This window comes from Amphiura filiformis, chromosome 5, assembly GCF_039555335.1.
Source record: "Amphiura filiformis chromosome 5, Afil_fr2py, whole genome shotgun sequence".
In the NCBI taxonomy this organism is placed as follows: Eukaryota; Metazoa; Echinodermata; class Ophiuroidea; order Amphilepidida; family Amphiuridae; genus Amphiura; species Amphiura filiformis.
The window spans coordinates 36624775-36645267 of record NC_092632.1 but is presented as its reverse complement, the minus strand read 5'-3'; the positions used below and the strand labels follow the sequence as shown (position 1 = coordinate 36645267).

Here is a 20493-nt window from a genome sequence, read left to right as displayed (position 1 = left end):
GTGTACTCACTTAATAAAAGTTGGAAAGGACATGTGACCCGAAATTTGAGAAAAGTTGGTTTGCACCATCTTATGACTAGTGACAATTTGTGAAGTATGTGTATTAAAGCTTATGTGTTTTTGTTATAATTATGCAATAAGATTCATCCTCAACTTTTTCTTATCACTTTTTATGCCTCTATGCCTCCACCGGAGGTATTATGTTTCCTGGTTGTCCGTCTGTCTGTCTGTCTGTCTGTCTGTCTGTCTCTCTGTCCGTCCGAGCTTGCAGTGCAATTTCTCAGAACTGGTAAGGCGTACAGTGATGCAAGTTGGTGGAGGGATGGTTATTGGTGGTCTTCAAATTATAGGAGATTTTCGTCGCAAAAATATGGTAATTAAGTACCTAATTTGCATAATTTATGCGTAATGTGCGTAATAAGCAAAATACCTTGTGAACAGATTATCTGGAGATCCGTATGGGGTACAGTGACGTAACTTGGTGGGAAGTAGCGTGGCCAGATGTTCTCGACCGGATTAGATTTTCAGTGCAAAATATGCTAATTAAGTACCTAATTTGCATAATTTATGCGTTTGATGCGTATCAAGCCAAAAAACCTTGTGAACAGATTATCTGGAGATCCGTATGGGTTACAGTGACGTAACTTGGTGGGGAGTAGCAGGGCCAGAGGTTCTTGACCTGATTAGATTTTCAGCACAAAATATGGTAATTAAGTACCTAATTTGCATAATTTATGCGTAACAAGCAAAATACCATTTTCTCGGAGACTAGGGGTCGTACGTTCCTCAAACTTGGTGGGTGGGTGCATCTTGACCCTAGACAGAACAAGTTTGTATTGGTCAGTGGGTCAAGGTCACCCGAGGTCATGCAGGGGTCATCTGAGGTCAAATTAGCAAAACTGCCGTATGGACATGAAACTGGGTGAGTACAGTCAACATTTAGAGCCAAAATTTTGGAAGGTCATTTTGGGGTCATCCGAGGTCAAGTTAGTAAAAACTGTCGTATGGGCATGAAACTTGGTGGGTACAGTCAACATTTAGAGTCAAATTTTTGGAAGATCATTCCAGGGTCATCCAAGGTCACCCAGAGGTCATCACTGGTTAAAATGATATGCCTCAAGGTGGAGGCATTGTGGCCGACGCTTTGCGTCGAGAACCGCGCAAGTCGAGAACCGCTCTAGTTTACTTGCAGTGATGCTACCATCATTCCTATCACCACTTCTCAACAAATTCAGTGTGTTTGATATCTTACAGAAGGAAAGTATGGATTTCTTCGCTGATATTGTCAGAAAAGCCATTGAATTAAGAACAGAGAGTGAAGGAACTGGGGTATGTGTAAGCAATCAATCACAATGAGCATTTTATGGGCATTATCAGAAAAAGTAGCTTTATGGAAACAAAAAAATATGAAAAATATAAACACTATCAAACTTTTTATATATTTATTTCAAGAGCCCAGGTCAAAAGCCTCTCACTTGATAGACTCAGGAAAATTGGCTTACTGTATTTTGCGTAACGTTTAAGATAGTAATTGGCCTTAAAAGTATTCACAATTAATTTTGGTGGGAAATTCAAAAAAGCCTTATGGCATGCTCGAAGGTGGAGAATCAAAATTTATAAAAATCCGCTGGACCAAAATTCATTTTGCATTTTGGTATTTTGTGAAACAGATTTATAACTGGAGAAGGGTAGGAGGTGTGACTTACATCTTTAGTGTGTAAGTTCTTGAAAAATTAACATATACTCATTGGCGACAATGTTGGCGACAGTAGGTCTGTCAATTACAACACTTATTCACTTCATTAATTTAAGCTTATTTGAAACTGGGAATTATTTTGCAGAAGGATTTTCTTCAGTTAATGATAGATGCTGCAGAGACAGGAGATGATTCTGTAAAAGATGGTGATAAAGATGGCCCAAAGAAGAAGATACCTCTCACACAAAGGGAACTCATAGGACAGGTAAGATAAAACACATATCATGTCTGGTGATAAAGATGACCCAAAGAAGAAAATACCTCTCACACAAAGGGAACTCATAGGACAGGTAAGATAAAACACAAGCATCATGTCTGGTGATAAAGATGGCCTAAAGAAGAAGATACCTCTCACACAAAGGGAACTCATATGACAGGTAAGATAAAACACAAGTATCATGTCTGGTGATAAAGATGACCCAAAGAAGAAAATACCTCTCACACCAAAGGGAACTCATAGGACAGGTAAGATAAAACACAAGTATCATGTCTGGTGATAAAGATGGTCCAAAGAAGAAGATACCTCTCACACAAAGGGAACTCATAGGACAGGTAAGATAAAACACAAGTATCATGTCTGGTGATAAAGATGGCCCAAAGAAGAAGATACTCCCACACAAAGGGAACTCATAAGACAGGTAAGATAAAACACAAATATCATGTCTGGTGATAAAGATGGCCCAAAGAAGAAGATACCACTCACACAAAGGGAACTCATAGGACAGGTAAGATAAAACACAAGTATCATGTCTGGTGATAAAGATGGCCCAAAGAAGAAGATACTCCCACACAAAGGGAACTCATAAGACAGGTAAGATAAAACACAAATATCATGTCTGGTGATAAAGATGGCCCAAAGAAGAAGATACCTCTCACACAAAGGGAACTCATAGGACAGGTAAGATAAAACACAAGTATCATGTCTGGTGATAAAGATGACCCAAAGAAGAAGATACCTCTCACACAAAGGGAACTCATAGGACAGGTAAGATAAAACACAAGTATCATGTCTGGTGATAAAGATGGCCCAAAGAAGAAGATACCTCTCACACAAAGGGAACTCATAGGACAGGTAAGATAAAACACAAGTATCAAGTCTGGTGATAAAGATGATCCAAAGAAGATACCTCTCACACAAAGGGAACTCATAGGACAGGTAAGATAAAACACAAGTATCATGTCTGGTGATAAAGATGGCTCAAAGAAGAAGATACCTCTTACACAAAGGGAACTCATAGGACAGGTAAGATAAAACACAAGTATCAAGTCTGGTGATAAAGATGATCCAAAGAAGATACCTCTCACACAAAGGGAACTCATAGGACAGGTAAGATAAAACACAAGTATCATGTCTGGTGATAAAGATGACTCAAAGAAGAAGATACCTCTTACACAAAGGGAACTCATAGGACAGGTAAGATAAAACACAAGTATCAAGTCTGGTGATAAAGATGATCCAAAGAAGATACCTCTCACACAAAGGGAACTCATAGGACAGGTAAGATAAAACACAAGTATCATGTCTGGTGATAAAGATGGCTCAAAGAAGAAGATACCTCTCACTGAAAGGGAACTCATAGGACAGGTAAGATAAAACACAAGTATCATGTCTGGTGATAAATATGGCCCAAAGAAGAAGATACCTCTCACACAAAGGGAACTCATAGGACAGGTAAGATAAAACACAAGTATAATGTCTGGTGATAAAGATGACTCAAAGAAGAAGATACCTCTCACACAAAGGGAACTCATAAGACAGGTAAGATAAAACACAAGTATCATGTGTGGTGATAAAGATGACCCAATGAAGAAGATACCTCTCACACAAAGGGAACTCATAGGACAGGTAAGATAAAACACAAGTATCATGTCTGGTGATAAAGATGACTCAAAGAAGAAGATACCTCTCACACAAAGGGAACTCATAAGACAGGTAAGATAAAACACAAGTATCATGTCTGGTGATAAAGATGACCCAAAGAAGAAGATACCTCTCACACAAAGGGAACTCATAGGACAGGTAAGATAAAACACAAGTATCATGTCTGGTGATAAAGATGACCCAAAGAAGAAGATACCTCTCACACAAAGGGAACTCATAAGACAGGTAAGATAAAACACAAGTATCATGTCTGGTGATAAAGATGGTCCAAAGAAGAAGATACCTCTCACACAAAGGGAACTCATAGGACAGGTAAGATAAAACACAAGTATCATGTCTGGTGATAAAGATGACTCAAAGAAGAAGATACCTCTCACACAAAGGGAACTCATAAGACAGGTAAGATAAAACACAAGTATCATGTCTGGTGATAAAGATGGCCTAAAGAAGAAGATACCCCTCACACAAAGGGAACTCATAGGACAGGTAAGATAAAACACAAGTATCATGTCTGGTGATAAAGATGACTCAAAGAAGAAGATACCTCTCACACAAAGGGAACTCATAGGACAGGTAAGATAAAACACAAGTATCATGTCTGGTGATAAAGCTGACCCAAAGAAGAAGATACCTCTCATACAAAAGGAACTCATAGGGCAGGTAAGATAAAACACAAGTATCATGTCTGGTGATAAAGATGACCCAAAGAAGAAAATACCTCTCACACAAAGGGAACTCATAGGACAGGTAAGATAAAACACAAGTATCATGTCTGGTGATAAAGATGACCCAAAGAAGAAAATACCTCTCACACCAAAGGGAACTCATAGGACAGGTAAGATAAAACACAAGTATCATGTCTGGTGATAAAGATGGTCCAAAGAAGAAGATACCTCTCACACAAAGGGAACTCATAGGACAGGTAAGATAAAACACAAGTATCATGTCTGGTGATAAAGATGGCCCAAAGAAGAAGATACCTCTCACACAAAGGGAACTCATAAGACAGGTAAGATAAAACACAAGTATCATGTCTGGTGATAAAGATGACCCAAAGAAGAAGATACCTCTCACACAAAGGGAACTCATAGGACAGGTAAGATAAAACACAAGTATCATGTCTGGTGATAAAGATGACCCAAAGAAGAAGATACCTCTCACACAAAGGGAACTCATAGGACAGGTAAGATAAAACACAAGTATCATGTCTGGTGATAAAGATGACCCAAAGAAGAAAATACCTCTCACACCAAAGGGAACTCATAGGACAGGTAAGATAAAACACAAGTATCATGTCTGGTGATAAAGATGACCCAAAGAAGAAAATACCTCTCACACCAAAGGGAACTCATAGGACAGGTAAGATAAAACACAAGTATCATGTCTGGTGATAAAGATGACCCAAAGAAGAAGATACCTCTCACACAAAGGGAACTCATAGGACAGGTAAGATAAAACACAAGTATCATGTCTGGTGATAAAGATGACCCAAAGAAGAAAATACCTCTCACACCAAAGGGAACTCATAGGACAGGTAAGATAAAACACAAGTATCATGTCTGGTGATAAAGATGACCCAAAGAAGAAAATACCTCTCACACCAAAGGGAACTCATAGGACAGGTAAGATAAAACACAAGTATCATGTCTGGTGATAAAGATGGTCCAAAGAAGAAGATACCTCTCACACAAAGGGAACTCATAGGACAGGTAAGATAAAACACAAGTATCATGTCTGGTGATAAAGATGGTCCAAAGAAGAAGATACCTCTCACACAAAGGGAACTCATAGGACAGGTAAGATAAAACACAAGTATCATGTCTGGTGATAAAGATGGTCCAAAGAAGAAGATACCTCTCACACAAAGGGAACTCATAGGACAGGTAAGATAAAACACAAGTATCATGTCTGGTGATAAAGATGACCCAAAGAAGAAAATACCTCTCACACCAAAGGGAACTCATAGGACAGGTAAGATAAAACACAAGTATCATGTCTGGTGATAAAGATGGTCCAAAGAAGAAGATACCTCTCACACAAAGGGAACTCATAGGACAGGTAAGATAAAACACAAGTATCATGTCTGGTGATAAAGATGGTCCAAAGAAGAAGATACCTCTCACACAAAGGGAACTCATAGGACAGGTAAGATAAAACACAAGTATCATGTCTGGTGATAAAGATGGCCCAAAGAAGAAGATACCTCCCACACAAAGGGAACTCATAAGACAGGTAAGATAAAACACAAATATCATGTCTGGTGATAAAGATGGCCCAAAGAAGAAGATACCACTCACACAAAGGGAACTCATAGGACAGGTAAGATAAAACACAAGTATGATGTCTGGTGATAAAGATGGCCCAAAGAAGAAGATACTCCCCCACAAAGGGAACTCATAAGACAGGTAAGATAAAACACAAATATCATGTCTGGTGATAAAGATGGCCCAAAGAAGAAGATACCTCTCACACAAAGGGAACTCATAGGACAGGTAAGATAAAACACAAGTATCATGTCTGGTGATAAAGATGACCCAAAGAAGAAGATACCTCTCACACAAAGGGAACTCATAGGACAGGTAAGATAAAACACAAGTATCATGTCTGGTGATAAAGATGGCCCAAAGAAGAAGATACCTCTCACACAAAGGGAACTCATAGGACAGGTAAGATAAAACACAAGTATCAAGTCTGGTGATAAAGATGATCCAAAGAAGATACCTCTCACACAAAGGGAACTCATAGGACAGGTAAGATAAAACACAAGTATCATGTCTGGTGATAAAGATGACTCAAAGAAGAAGATACCTCTTACACAAAGGGAACTCATAGGACAGGTAAGATAAAACACAAGTATCAAGTCTGGTGATAAAGATGATCCAAAGAAGATACCTCTCACACAAAGGGAACTCATAGGACAGGTAAGATAAAACACAAGTATCATGTCTGGTGATAAAGATGGCTCAAAGAAGAAGATACCTCTCACTGAAAGGGAACTCATAGGACAGGTAAGATAAAACACAAGTATCATGTCTGGTGATAAATATGGCCCAAAGAAGAAGATACCTCTCACACAAAGGGAACTCATAGGACAGGTAAGATAAAACACAAGTATAATGTCTGGTGATAAAGATGACTCAAAGAAGAAGATACCTCTCACACAAAGGGAACTCATAAGACAGGTAAGATAAAACACAAGTATCATGTGTGGTGATAAAGATGACCCAATGAAGAAGATACCTCTCACACAAAGGGAACTCATAGGACAGGTAAGATAAAACACAAGTATCATGTCTGGTGATAAAGATGACTCAAAGAAGAAGATACCTCTCACACAAAGGGAACTCATAAGACAGGTAAGATAAAACACAAGTATCATGTCTGGTGATAAAGATGACCCAAAGAAGAAGATACCTCTCACACAAAGGGAACTCATAGGACAGGTAAGATAAAACACAAGTATCATGTCTGGTGATAAAGATGACCCAAAGAAGAAGATACCTCTCACACAAAGGGAACTCATAAGACAGGTAAGATAAAACACAAGTATCATGTCTGGTGATAAAGATGGTCCAAAGAAGAAGATACCTCTCACACAAAGGGAACTCATAGGACAGGTAAGATAAAACACAAGTATCATGTCTGGTGATAAAGATGACTCAAAGAAGAAGATACCTCTCACACAAAGGGAACTCATAAGACAGGTAAGATAAAACACAAGTATCATGTCTGGTGATAAAGATGGCCTAAAGAAGAAGATACCCCTCACACAAAGGGAACTCATAGGACAGGTAAGATAAAACACAAGTATCATGTCTGGTGATAAAGATGACTCAAAGAAGAAGATACCTCTCACACAAAGGGAACTCATAGGACAGGTAAGATAAAACACAAGTATCATGTCTGGTGATAAAGCTGACCCAAAGAAGAAGATACCTCTCATACAAAAGGAACTCATAGGGCAGGTAAGATAAAACACAAGTATCATGTCTGGTGATAAAGATGACCCAAAGAAGAAGATACCTCTCACACAAAGGGAACTCATAGGACAGGTAAGATAAAACACAAGTATCATGTCTGGTGATAAAGATGACTCAAAGAAGAAGATACCTCTCACACAAAGAGAACTCATAGGACAGGTAAGATAAAACACAAGTATCATGTCTGGTGATAAAGATGACCCAAAGAAGAAGATACCTCTCACACAAAGGGAACTCATAGGACAGGTAAGATAAAACACAAGTATCATGTCTGGTGATAAAGATGGCCCAAAGAAGAAGATACCTCTCACACAAAGGGAACTCATAGGACAGGTAAGATAAAACACAAGTATCAAGTCTGGTGATAAAGATGATCCAAAGAAGATACCTCTCACACAAAGGGAACTCATAGGACAGGTAAGATAAAACACAAGTATCATGTCTGGTGATAAAGATGGCTCAAAGAAGAAGATACCCCTCACACAAAGGGAACTCATAGGACAGGTAAGATAAAACACAAGTATCATGTCTGGTGATAAAGATGACTCAAAGAAGAAGATACCTCTCACACAAAGGGAACTCATAGGACAGGTAAGATAAAACACAAGTATCATGTCTGGTGATAAAGCTGACCCAAAGAAGAAGATACCTCTCATACAAAAGGAACTCATAGGGCAGGTAAGATAAAACACAAGTATCATGTCTGGTGATAAAGATGACCCAAAGAAGAAGATACCTCTCACACAAAGGGAACTCATAGGACAGGTAAGATAAAACACAAGTATCATGTCTGGTGATAAAGATGACCCAAAGAAGAAAATACCTCTCACACCAAAGGGAACTCATAGGACAGGTAAGATAAAACACAAGTATCATGTCTGGTGATAAAGATGGTCCAAAGAAGAAGATACCTCTCACACAAAGGGAACTCATAGGACAGGTAAGATAAAACACAAGTATCATGTCTGGTGATAAAGATGGCCCAAAGAAGAAGATACTCCCACACAAAGGGAACTCATAAGACAGGTAAGATAAAACACAAATATCATGTCTGGTGATAAAGATGGCCCAAAGAAGAAGATACCACTCACACAAAGGGAACTCATAGGACAGGTAAGATAAAACACAAGTATCATGTCTGGTGATAAAGATGGCCCAAAGAAGAAGATACTCCCACACAAAGGGAACTCATAAGACAGGTAAGATAAAACACAAATATCATGTCTGGTGATAAAGATGGCCCAAAGAAGAAGATACCTCTCACACAAAGGGAACTCATAGGACAGGTAAGATAAAACACAAGTATCATGTCTGGTGATAAAGATGACCCAAAGAAGAAGATACCTCTCACACAAAGGGAACTCATAGGACAGGTAAGATAAAACACAAGTATCATGTCTGGTGATAAAGATGGCCCAAAGAAGAAGATACCTCTCACACAAAGGGAACTCATAGGACAGGTAAGATAAAACACAAGTATCAAGTCTGGTGATAAAGATGATCCAAAGAAGATACCTCTCACACAAAGGGAACTCATAGGACAGGTAAGATAAAACACAAGTATCATGTCTGGTGATAAAGATGACTCAAAGAAGAAGATACCTCTTACACAAAGGGAACTCATAGGACAGGTAAGATAAAACACAAGTATCAAGTCTGGTGATAAAGATGATCCAAAGAAGATACCTCTCACACAAAGGGAACTCATAGGACAGGTAAGATAAAACACAAGTATCATGTCTGGTGATAAAGATGGCTCAAAGAAGAAGATACCTCTCACTGAAAGGGAACTCATAGGACAGGTAAGATAAAACACAAGTATCATGTCTGGTGATAAATATGGCCCAAAGAAGAAGATACCTCTCACACAAAGGGAACTCATAGGACAGGTAAGATAAAACACAAGTATAATGTCTGGTGATAAAGATGACTCAAAGAAGAAGATACCTCTCACACAAAGGGAACTCATAGGACAGGTAAGATAAAACACAAGTATCATGTCTGGTGATAAAGATGACCCAAAGAAGAAGATACCTCTCACTGAAAGGGAACTCATAGGACAGGTAAGATAAAACACAAGTATCATGTCTGGTGATAAATATGGCCCAAAGAAGAAGATACCTCTCACACAAAGGGAACTCATAGGACAGGTAAGATAAAACACAAGTATAATGTCTGGTGATAAAGATGACTCAAAGAAGAAGATACCTCTCACACAAAGGGAACTCATAAGACAGGTAAGATAAAACACAAGTATCATGTGTGGTGATAAAGATGACCCAATGAAGAAGATACCTCTCACACAAAGGGAACTCATAGGACAGGTAAGATAAAACACAAGTATCATGTCTGGTGATAAAGATGACTCAAAGAAGAAGATACCTCTCACACAAAGGGAACTCATAAGACAGGTAAGATAAAACACAAGTATCATGTCTGGTGATAAAGATGACCCAAAGAAGAAGATACCTCTCACACAAAGGGAACTCATAGGACAGGTAAGATAAAACACAAGTATCATGTCTGGTGATAAAGATGACCCAAAGAAGAAGATACCTCTCACACAAAGGGAACTCATAAGACAGGTAAGATAAAACACAAGTATCATGTCTGGTGATAAAGATGGTCCAAAGAAGAAGATACCTCTCACACAAAGGGAACTCATAGGACAGGTAAGATAAAACACAAGTATCATGTCTGGTGATAAAGATGACTCAAAGAAGAAGATACCTCTCACACAAAGGGAACTCATAAGACAGGTAAGATAAAACACAAGTATCATGTCTGGTGATAAAGATGGCCTAAAGAAGAAGATACCCCTCACACAAAGGGAACTCATAGGACAGGTAAGATAAAACACAAGTATCATGTCTGGTGATTAAGATGACTCAAAGAAGAAGATACCTCTCACACAAAGGGAACTCATAGGACAGGTAAGATAAAACACAAGTATCATGTCTGGTGATAAAGCTGACCCAAAGAAGAAGATACCTCTCATACAAAAGGAACTCATAGGGCAGGTAAGATAAAACACAAGTATCATGTCTGGTGATAAAGATGACCCAAAGAAGAAGATACCTCTCACACAAAGGGAACTCATAGGACAGGTAAGATAAAACACAAGTATCATGTCTGGTGATAAAGATGACTCAAAGAAGAAGATACCTCTCACACAAAGAGAACTCATAGGACAGGTAAGATAAAACACAAGTATCATGTCTGGTGATAAAGATGACCCAAAGAAGAAGATACCTCTCACACAAAGGGAACTCATAGGACAGGTAAGATAAAACACAAGTATCATGTCTGGTGATAAAGATGGCCCAAAGAAGAAGATACCTCTCACACAAAGGGAACTCATAGGACAGGTAAGATAAAACACAAGTATCAAGTCTGGTGATAAAGATGATCCAAAGAAGATACCTCTCACACAAAGGGAACTCATAGGACAGGTAAGATAAAACACAAGTATCATGTCTGGTGATAAAGATGGCTCAAAGAAGAAGATACCTCTTACACAAAGGGAACTCATAGGACAGGTAAGATAAAACACAAGTATCAAGTCTGGTGATAAAGCTGACCCAAAGAAGAAGATACCTCTCATACAAAAGGAACTCATAGGGCAGGTAAGATAAAACACAAGTATCATGTCTGGTGATAAAGATGACCCAAAGAAGAAGATACCTCTCACACAAAGGGAACTCATAGGACAGGTAAGATAAAACACAAGTATCATGTCTGGTGATAAAGATGACTCAAAGAAGAAGATACCTCTCACACAAAGGGAACTCATAGGACAGGTAAGATAAAACACAAGTATCATGTCTGGTGATAAAGATGACCCAAAGAAGAAGATACCTCTCACACAAAGGGAACTCATAGGACAGGTAAGATAAAACACAAGTATCATGTCTGGTGATAAAGATGGCCCAAAGAAGAAGATACCTCTCACACAAAGGGAACTCATAGGACAGGTAAGATAAAACACAAGTATCAAGTCTGGTGATAAAGATGATCCAAAGAAGATACCTCTCACACAAAGGGAACTCATAGGACAGGTAAGATAAAACACAAGTATCATGTCTGGTGATAAAGATGGCTCAAAGAAGAAGATACCTCTTACACAAAGGGAACTCATAGGACAGGTAAGATAAAACACAAGTATCAAGTCTGGTGATAAAGATGATCCAAAGAAGATACCTCTCACACAAAGGGAACTCATAGGACAGGTAAGATAAAACACAAGTATCATGTCTGGTGATAAAGATGACTCAAAGAAGAAGATACCTCTTACACAAAGGGAACTCATAGGACAGGTAAGATAAAACACAAGTATCAAGTCTGGTGATAAAGATGATCCAAAGAAGATACCTCTCACACAAAGGGAACTCATAGGACAGGTAAGATAAAACACAAGTATCATGTCTGGTGATAAAGATGGCTCAAAGAAGAAGATACCTCTCACTGAAAGGGAACTCATAGGACAGGTAAGATAAAACACAAGTATCATGTCTGGTGATAAATATGGCCCAAAGAAGAAGATACCTCTCACACAAAGGGAACTCATAGGACAGGTAAGATAAAACACAAGTATAATGTCTGGTGATAAAGATGACTCAAAGAAGAAGATACCTCTCACACAAAGGGAACTCATAAGACAGGTAAGATAAAACACAAGTATCATGTGTGGTGATAAAGATGACCCAATGAAGAAGATACCTCTCACACAAAGGGAACTCATAGGACAGGTAAGATAAAACACAAGTATCATGTCTGGTGATAAAGATGACCCAAAGAAGAAGATACCTCTCACACAAAGGGAACTCATAGGACAGGTAAGATAAAACACAAGTATCATGTCTGGTGATAAAGATGACCCAAAGAAGAAGATACCTCTCACACAAAGGGAACTCATAAGACAGGTAAGATAAAACACAAGTATCATGTCTGGTGATAAAGATGGTCCAAAGAAGAAGATACCTCTCACACAAAGGGAACTCATAGGACAGGTAAGATAAAACACAAGTATCATGTCTGGTGATAAAGATGACTCAAAGAAGAAGATACCTCTCACACAAAGGGAACTCATAAGACAGGTAAGATAAAACACAAGTATCATGTCTGGTGATAAAGATGGCCTAAAGAAGAAGATACCCCTCACACAAAGGGAACTCATAGGACAGGTAAGATAAAACACATATCATGTCTGGTGATAAAGATGACCCAAAGAAGAAGACACCTCTCATACAAAAGGAACTCATAGGGCAGGTAAGATAAAACACAAGTATAATGTCTGGTGATAAAGATGACTCAAAGAAGAAGATACCTCTCACACAAAGGGAACTCATAAGACAGGTAAGATAAAACACAAGTATCATGTCTGGTGATAAAGATGACCCAATGAAGAAGATACCTCTCACACAAAGGGAACTCATAGGACAGGTAAGATAAAACACAAGTATCATGTCTGGTGATAAAGATGGCCCAAAGAAGAAGATACCTCTCACACAAAGGAAACTCATAGGACAGGTAAGATAAAACACAAGTATCATGTCTGGTGATAAAGATGACTCAAAGAAGAAGATACCTCTCACACAAAGGGAACTCATAGGACAGGTAAGATAAAACACAAGTATCATGTCTGGTGATAAAGCTGACCCAAAGAAGAAGATACCTCTCATACAAAAGGAACTCATAGGGCAGGTAAGATAAAACACAAGTATCATGTCTGGTGATAAAGATGACCCAAAGAAGAAGATACCTCTCACACAAAAGGAACTCATAGGACAGGTAAGATAAAACACAAGTATCATGTCTGGTGATAAAGATGACTCAAAGAAGAAGATACCTCTCACACAAAGAGAACTCATAGGACAGGTAAGATAAAACACAAGTATCATGTCTGGTGATAAAGATGACCCAAAGAAGAAGATACCTCTCATTGAAAGGGAACTCATAGGACAGGTAAGATAAAACACAAGTATCATGTCTGGTGATAAAGATGACTCAAAGAAGAAGATACCTCTCACACAAAGGGAACTCATAGGACAGGTAAGATAAAACACAAGTATCAAGTCTGGTGATAAAGCTGACCCAAAGAAGAAGATACCTCTCATACAAAAGGAACTCATAGGGCAGGTAAGATAAAACACAAGTATCATGTCTGGTGATAAAGATGACCCAAAGAAGAAGATACCTCTCATACAAAAGGAACTCATAGGGCAGGTAAGATAAAACACAAGTATCATGTCTGGTGATAAAGATGACCCAAAGAAGAAGATACCTCTCATACAAAAGGAACTCATAGGGCAGGTAAGATAAAACACAAGTATCATGTCTGGTGATAAAGATGACCCAAAGAAGAAGATACCTCTCATACAAAAGGAACTCATAGGGCAGGTAAGATAAAACACAAGTATCATGTCTGGTGATAAAGATGACCCAAAGAAGAAGATACCTCTCACACAAAGGGAACTCATAGGACAGGTAAGATAAAACACAAGTATCATGTCTGGTGATAAAGATGGCCCAAAGAAGAAGATACCTCTCACACAAAGGGAACTCATAGGACAGGTAAGATAAAACACAAGTATCATGTCTGGTGATAAAGATGACCCAAAGAAGAAGATACCTCATCATATTGATTGATGTCCTGCTAGGACACAGCAGATAGGCCGCCCTCTCTATTTTTAATTAATTAACATTTGCCATGAGACATTTACAAGAGAATAAAATTATTACATTATAACATCCTTCAGCTTGATATTTTGCATATTCTGTGCTCTTTATGTCTTTCAGAGCTTGTTGTTCTTTTTTGCTGGCTATGAAACCGTGTCTACTACCATGGCCTTTGCAGCATATGCCCTAGCTAAGTATCCAGATGTACAGAAAAGACTACAGGAAGAAGTGGATGAGTTGACATCTGAAGGGGAACCTGTAAGCTATGATGCAGTTTTCAAGATGGAGTATTTGGACAAAGTGTGGTGTGAATCACAGCGATTGTGGCCAATTGCATTTGTGTAAGATTAATTTTTTATTCATCTCGATTAAGTGACATTTTTGGCATAGCAATTGTGAAAACGCTACCAGCGTTTGATTTCTAGCAGTTTTTAAATCGCACACTGCGACAGCTAGTATGATATACCCCTAAATATTTACTCTGAGCATCACCTGTCAAAAAATAGATTTTTCTCTAACTTTTGTTTGATGAAAGGTACTTGAGCACTCTGACTCAGAGTGACAATGAAAAATTTGGAATTGCCAGGGGTCTGCGAGAGTTGTCCTTCTTTTTGGGCATGGAGAGTGCATTGGGCCACAATAATCCGGTGTCAGAAGTTTGGGCAAACATACCATGTTAAAGCAGTGTTGCCAGTTTGAAGCACATTTTAAGATTTTTTACCATCAACAATATTTAGGTATATTTTAAAGGCTTTTGAGTTGGTTTGTAGCTGAAACTAGTTCTAACATTCATTGCTGGCTTTGGAAGAGCTGTAACAGTTAACTTCCCCTTGTCCATTGAAAGTTTAGCGGCCTTGAAAAGACGTGTATTATCCCTTGTCTATGAAAGTTAACTTGGTGGAAAGTGGATTTTTTTCTACAAAGAATTTGTTCATTTTTTCATATAGGGTGAAAAGAGTCTGCAACCAAGAATTCACATGTAGCAATGGGATAACGATACCTAATGGCCAGTTCCTCAACATCAATGTCTGGGATATCCATCATAATCCTGAGTATTGGTCTGACCCACAAACATTTAACCCTGAAAAGTAAGTATTTATTTATTTCTTTATTTATTGATTGATTGATTGATTGATTGATTGATTGATTGATTGATTTATCTATCTTTATTACAAAGTTAGTCTACCTGAAAAAGATGCTTATTATTTATTATTATTTAAAGTTCATGTTTACTTGAACTTGAATTAGCGGGAAAAAAGTATAAAGTCTTACTCAAACAAATGTTCCTAAAATTACTTCTTAATCTGAAAATGTAACCTTAACTTTTGACAGTTGTCTTATGGTATTCAAATAAAGGCACTTAATTTAATGCCCATGTCAGGCGGCGAGTGGCATGATGGTCGGAGAGAGCCGGCAAAACTACTCAGCCATATGGCATTTGCCATACACTCGGTTAGTTTTGTGGGGTTCATTATCGAACCCCAACGGGTTTAGCTTGTATTAATATTATTTATCAACATAGGCCTACTTGTTTGTGATAATTTAAGTATTTTAAAATTTCAAAATAATCCCATTCAAATACACGGTTGACAATGGAAATGTACTCAATTTAGAGAATGCACAGTGTTCACCACCTGGCCCATGTGACCAGATGGGCGCTGACATTACGTGTTCTAGACAGGAAGTCTGGAAAAGTGACATTCGGCAGTGCACAGCGGGTGGTCTTCCTGTGTATTTCAATTGGAAACGTGTGATGCATGTCCAAATTTTCTTGCAAATTTGTCATTTTTTTAGAGTTTCCGTTGATAGCTTTTTATTCCATCAGTAAAAACGTCCAAAATTTAGTTCTTGAAAACGTACTGAAAAAGCAGAATCCCCCAATGTGTAATTAAGTTGCCTTACACGTTTTCAGCAATTTTGATGATATTTATCTTTTAGCATATTGTAGCATATCTACTGATCACGTGCTGGTCTTGTTATGGTGGCGCCCATGTGCCTTTTATTAACCCTAACACGCCTGAGTACTACAAAATACTACTTGATATATGCGCTGTTCGTGCATGCATCCCACGTGGTGTGATAACATAATCGCCCTAAGTGATATATAGGCACGGTTTTGCTGGCCAGCGAAGCCCAAGACCTGTGACAAAGTGTCGCCTACCCAGTGTTTGGCATGCAAGGGGTCTCGGGTTCGAATCCCACCCAAAGCAAACACATTCTTTTTTTGTTTTCTCTCTTTATTTTTTCCTTCTTTCCCTTCCCGTCGCCAAAAAGCCCTTGGCGGGTTAGGGTTAGATAGCCTATGGTGACTGTTTGAGGTTCAATAATTAGAGCCTAATTGTCGATATCTACACATGTAGCACCTGTCAAGTTATTCACCTGATCTCTACATAACAGTGTTTAAATGTTTCAAGCCATAATGTGCTCAAATTAGAGGAAAAAAATTCAACTGGGCAATTCTGCATGACAAATGTGCATCACAACATGACAGCTCTGAGACATATCTTTTTTTGCCTTATAATGCATGTTATTTTATAAAAGCTACAGGATCTTCAGGGATGTAAATCTTCAGGAAATTGCCTGATTTCAGGAAATTTTGCTTGGATCTTCCCTGTACAAAGTATAGGGAAATATACATTTCAGAAAATGTTTAAAGCAGTTCAGGAAATTATGTCAGTGCTTGTTTTCATCCCAGGATCTTAAGATTGACTGACTGATGCATGTCTAAGACGCTGTAATGAAATAGCAATTTTCTTTGTTTCACCTCATTTGTTCGGCTTAAAGTGAACAGAATCTGATAATGACAACTAACGTTTTGTGGGAAAAATACAAATCACATATTATTACTTTAAGAAAATGTTCCTACTCTCTTTGTTATCTCATCTCAATCTCCTCTCTCTCTCTCACCTTTTTCTCTCTGAATCTAAAGTTTCAGTAAAGAAGCCAAAGATCTTAAGATTGACTGACTGATGCATGTCTAAGACGCTGTAATGAAATAGCAATTTTCTTTGTTTCACCTCATTTGTTCGGCTTAAAGTGAACAGAATCTGATAATGACAACTAACGTTTTGTGGGAAAAATACAAATCACATATTATTACTTTAAGAAAATGTTCCTACTCTCTTTGTTATCTCATCTCAATCTCCCTCTCTCTCTCTCACCCTTTTTCTCTCTGAATCTAAAGTTTCAGTAAAGAAGCCAAAGAATCACGTCATCCATGTGCCTTCATGCCATTTGGTGCTGGACCCAGGCAATGTGTGGCAATGCGGTTTGCCATCTTGGAGGGCAAGATGGGTCTGATACGTATGATGCAGAAGTACAGCTTAGAATTGGACCCTGAAACACCGGTAATTATAAATAATATATTGTCAGAAAAGCGCTAATTATATATATGGTTGATTCCAGTGAAAACACAGCAACTCTTTTCTATTATAACTCTAGACTTCCTAAATGAGAAGATCATATCTAGGGAATCATCAGGTGGAAATGTCATTGGATTGAAAAAGTCAAATTGTAAAATAGGGGCCTACCATTATTTAAGACTTTTGGTTAAAATAAGGTCTTATATGAACAGTTTAAATCCTAATGCAACCAATATTGGGCATAGCTGCACTATGGGAACCCTCAGCTATTAGTGGTTTTCAAGGTCATATAGTGAGGTCAAAAGTCATTTGAGGTCAACTTGTAAAATACCATTATTTTAGACTTTAGGTTAAAATTTGTTGAACAGCTATTCTACAATCATCACATCAAGAAATTAAGTGGAAGAAAAGGAATTTATATATGATTTCTATGAAACAAATATTGAATGCTTTTATAAGTTCAATGGAAAGAATATTTTCATGAGGTGAAATATGAACTGTTCCATATTTCACCTCATGAAATTTTTTTTTACCATTGTACTCATAAGCATTCAATATTTGTATACTAAATATACATATTAGTGAGAAAATGTCAAATTTCACTCTCAGCCTACATTAATAGCTAATTATCTTGCAGACACAACCGATTTCAACATTTTAATTTACAAAATTTGTTTTTCCCCATTGCAGGAACTCAGTGATATTTCCAGTTTTGGATCAACAAAATCCCTTTATCCAACAAAAGGCATCCATCTCCGTGCACTACCAAGAGAATAGAAGATGATACACGCAACCAAGGATTTAGATCTAGATGTGGACAATTTAGTAAGCTTGAAATGTATCTGGATGAAGAATTTCCTTCTTAAGTGGTATAGTGCATACAAGATCCCGTCCAACAATTTTTCTTAAACTTCATACCAATTACATTTCATCGATATACTTCGAAAATAAAAAATATGGGTCACAGAGTTAGTTTTCAAGAAATTACCATTTTAAAAAGGCTGTTTTGGGGGAAAATTAGTACAGGGCAGGCGTCTATGGGAAAATGGAAATTTTAGACATATTTTCGATTATAAAAAATAAATCTACCCCAACAATTTTTGCTGATTATTTGATATAGTATGCGCACTGATAGGATGTTTCATTAAAGCTAATAAAAAATGGGGGTCACAGAGTTACTTTTTTCACAATTTGAGCATAAATGACATTTTTTCTTTCTTTCTTTAACACTTGCATTCTTTCTTTCTTTCTTTCTTTAACACTTTTATTCTTTCTTTAACTCTAAGTCAAAAAAATGTGTCTCTCAAACCTGTACATATAAGTATATGAAAGCTTGGTGCATAGCCCTAGGGGCTGTGACTTTATTGCTGGCTTTTTTTAGATATTAAAAAACAAAAAAGTTGCCAGGTAGCGGCAAAAAAAAAAAGAAGCACACTTTAGAAATATGGGTCGAAAAAGGTCAAAATTTGCCTTTTTTTTCAATTTTGATCAAAATTTTGGATATTTTAAACTATATTTTTAAAATGGAAAAAAAAATCATAAATTTGAGAAAACCAAATCTAGTTTTGTGTCTTTAGAACACAAATATGCAATTTTCATCAATTTGGATATTAAGGGTAAGTAATTATGGTGGACCAAAAAAAACATTGGCATGAAAAATCAAATTTGGCACTTTTCTCCATAACTGTTCATTTTTGCAGGAATCCACCATGTTAGTTGGATTCCTTGCATCATTTTCTTTCTGAAAATATATACGTTATATACTTATCATCATTACTTTTAAAGATACAATACAAAACAATGTCTAAAATTTCCCACTTTGAGTAATCCTGCGTGCCCCCTTAAGTTGGCTCAATTTAAAAGGTACTTGACTCTAGATGTGCCAAATTGAGTCAGCTGGAAATGTTTCTCCATGAAGAATTTATTTCTGATGTCCAAATTAAACCTGTTTAAAAGATGTAGTCTGTACAGTGCTTCATCTCGGAGGATGATCAAAATTCTTAACTTCTTTTCTAATGGCTATTAATCCTAGATGTGATATCCATTGTGTTATTAGTTTAGCAAGTACATTTCATGCAATCAAGCAGTAATATAAACACCTCAAAAGAAATAAGTCCCCCTCTGAACATGTCGTCATACCATCGTAAGGTTTCGTTTTGTACCAACAAAACTAACTTTGAAATAATTATATGACTGTTTACTAAGTGCTGTGTGAAAATGAGAGATTTCCATGACTTCAGGGCTGAATGCGCCTAAATTGAAGACAAAAGTACCCTTTCCAAAAGTCACAAAGTAGGCCTATGCTTGTTAAGTGCAAGGTGTATTGGGACAAGGAATGGAACTGACCATCTTACAACTCACTGTGCTGAACTCTGCACCAAGAGGATTTGCATGGCTGAATGATCAAGAATCGATACACATGACAGTAAATGTTCACTTGGTGAAGATTTTAAACTGCACTCAAACACATGGGGTTTTCCATTAGTAACAAGCCATGAATCAACTTTTGTGACAAGCATACTAGGCCTACTTTGTGACTTTTGAAAAGGGCAGTTTTTGCCTTCAATTTAGGCTCATTCAGCCCTGAAGTCATGGAAATCTCTCATTTTCACACAGCACTTAGTAAACAGTCATATAATTATTTCAAAGCTAGTTTTGTTGGTACAAAATGAAACCTTACAATGTTATGACATGTTCAGAGGGGCACTTATTTCTTTTGAGGTGTTTATATGATTTGGATGTTGTATAATTATTCTTTTTTTTTTAATTTCTCACATTTTGAGATTTCACCATGGTAGACTTTGCATTTTTGTAAAATTGAAATCAATGTTTGAT

At 37.5% G+C, this 20493-nt stretch overlaps 1 protein-coding gene across 1 annotated transcript in view; it reads left to right on the top strand.

Moving 5' to 3' along the window:
- Positions 1 to 18870, top strand: part of LOC140152162 (cytochrome P450 3A24-like) — a 28654-nt gene extending 9784 nt beyond the window's left edge. The window contains exons 8-13 of the mRNA XM_072174461.1: positions 1193 to 1329; positions 1842 to 1961; positions 14417 to 14637; positions 15244 to 15384; positions 17481 to 17643; positions 18349 to 18870. Coding sequence (XP_072030562.1) covers positions 1193 to 1329; positions 1842 to 1961; positions 14417 to 14637; positions 15244 to 15384; positions 17481 to 17643; positions 18349 to 18435 — 869 coding nt within the window. The 3' untranslated portion in view covers positions 18436 to 18870. The remainder of the gene's footprint in view (positions 1 to 1192; positions 1330 to 1841; positions 1962 to 14416; positions 14638 to 15243; positions 15385 to 17480; positions 17644 to 18348) is intronic.
- The last annotated feature ends 1623 nt before the right edge of the window (positions 18871 to 20493 follow it).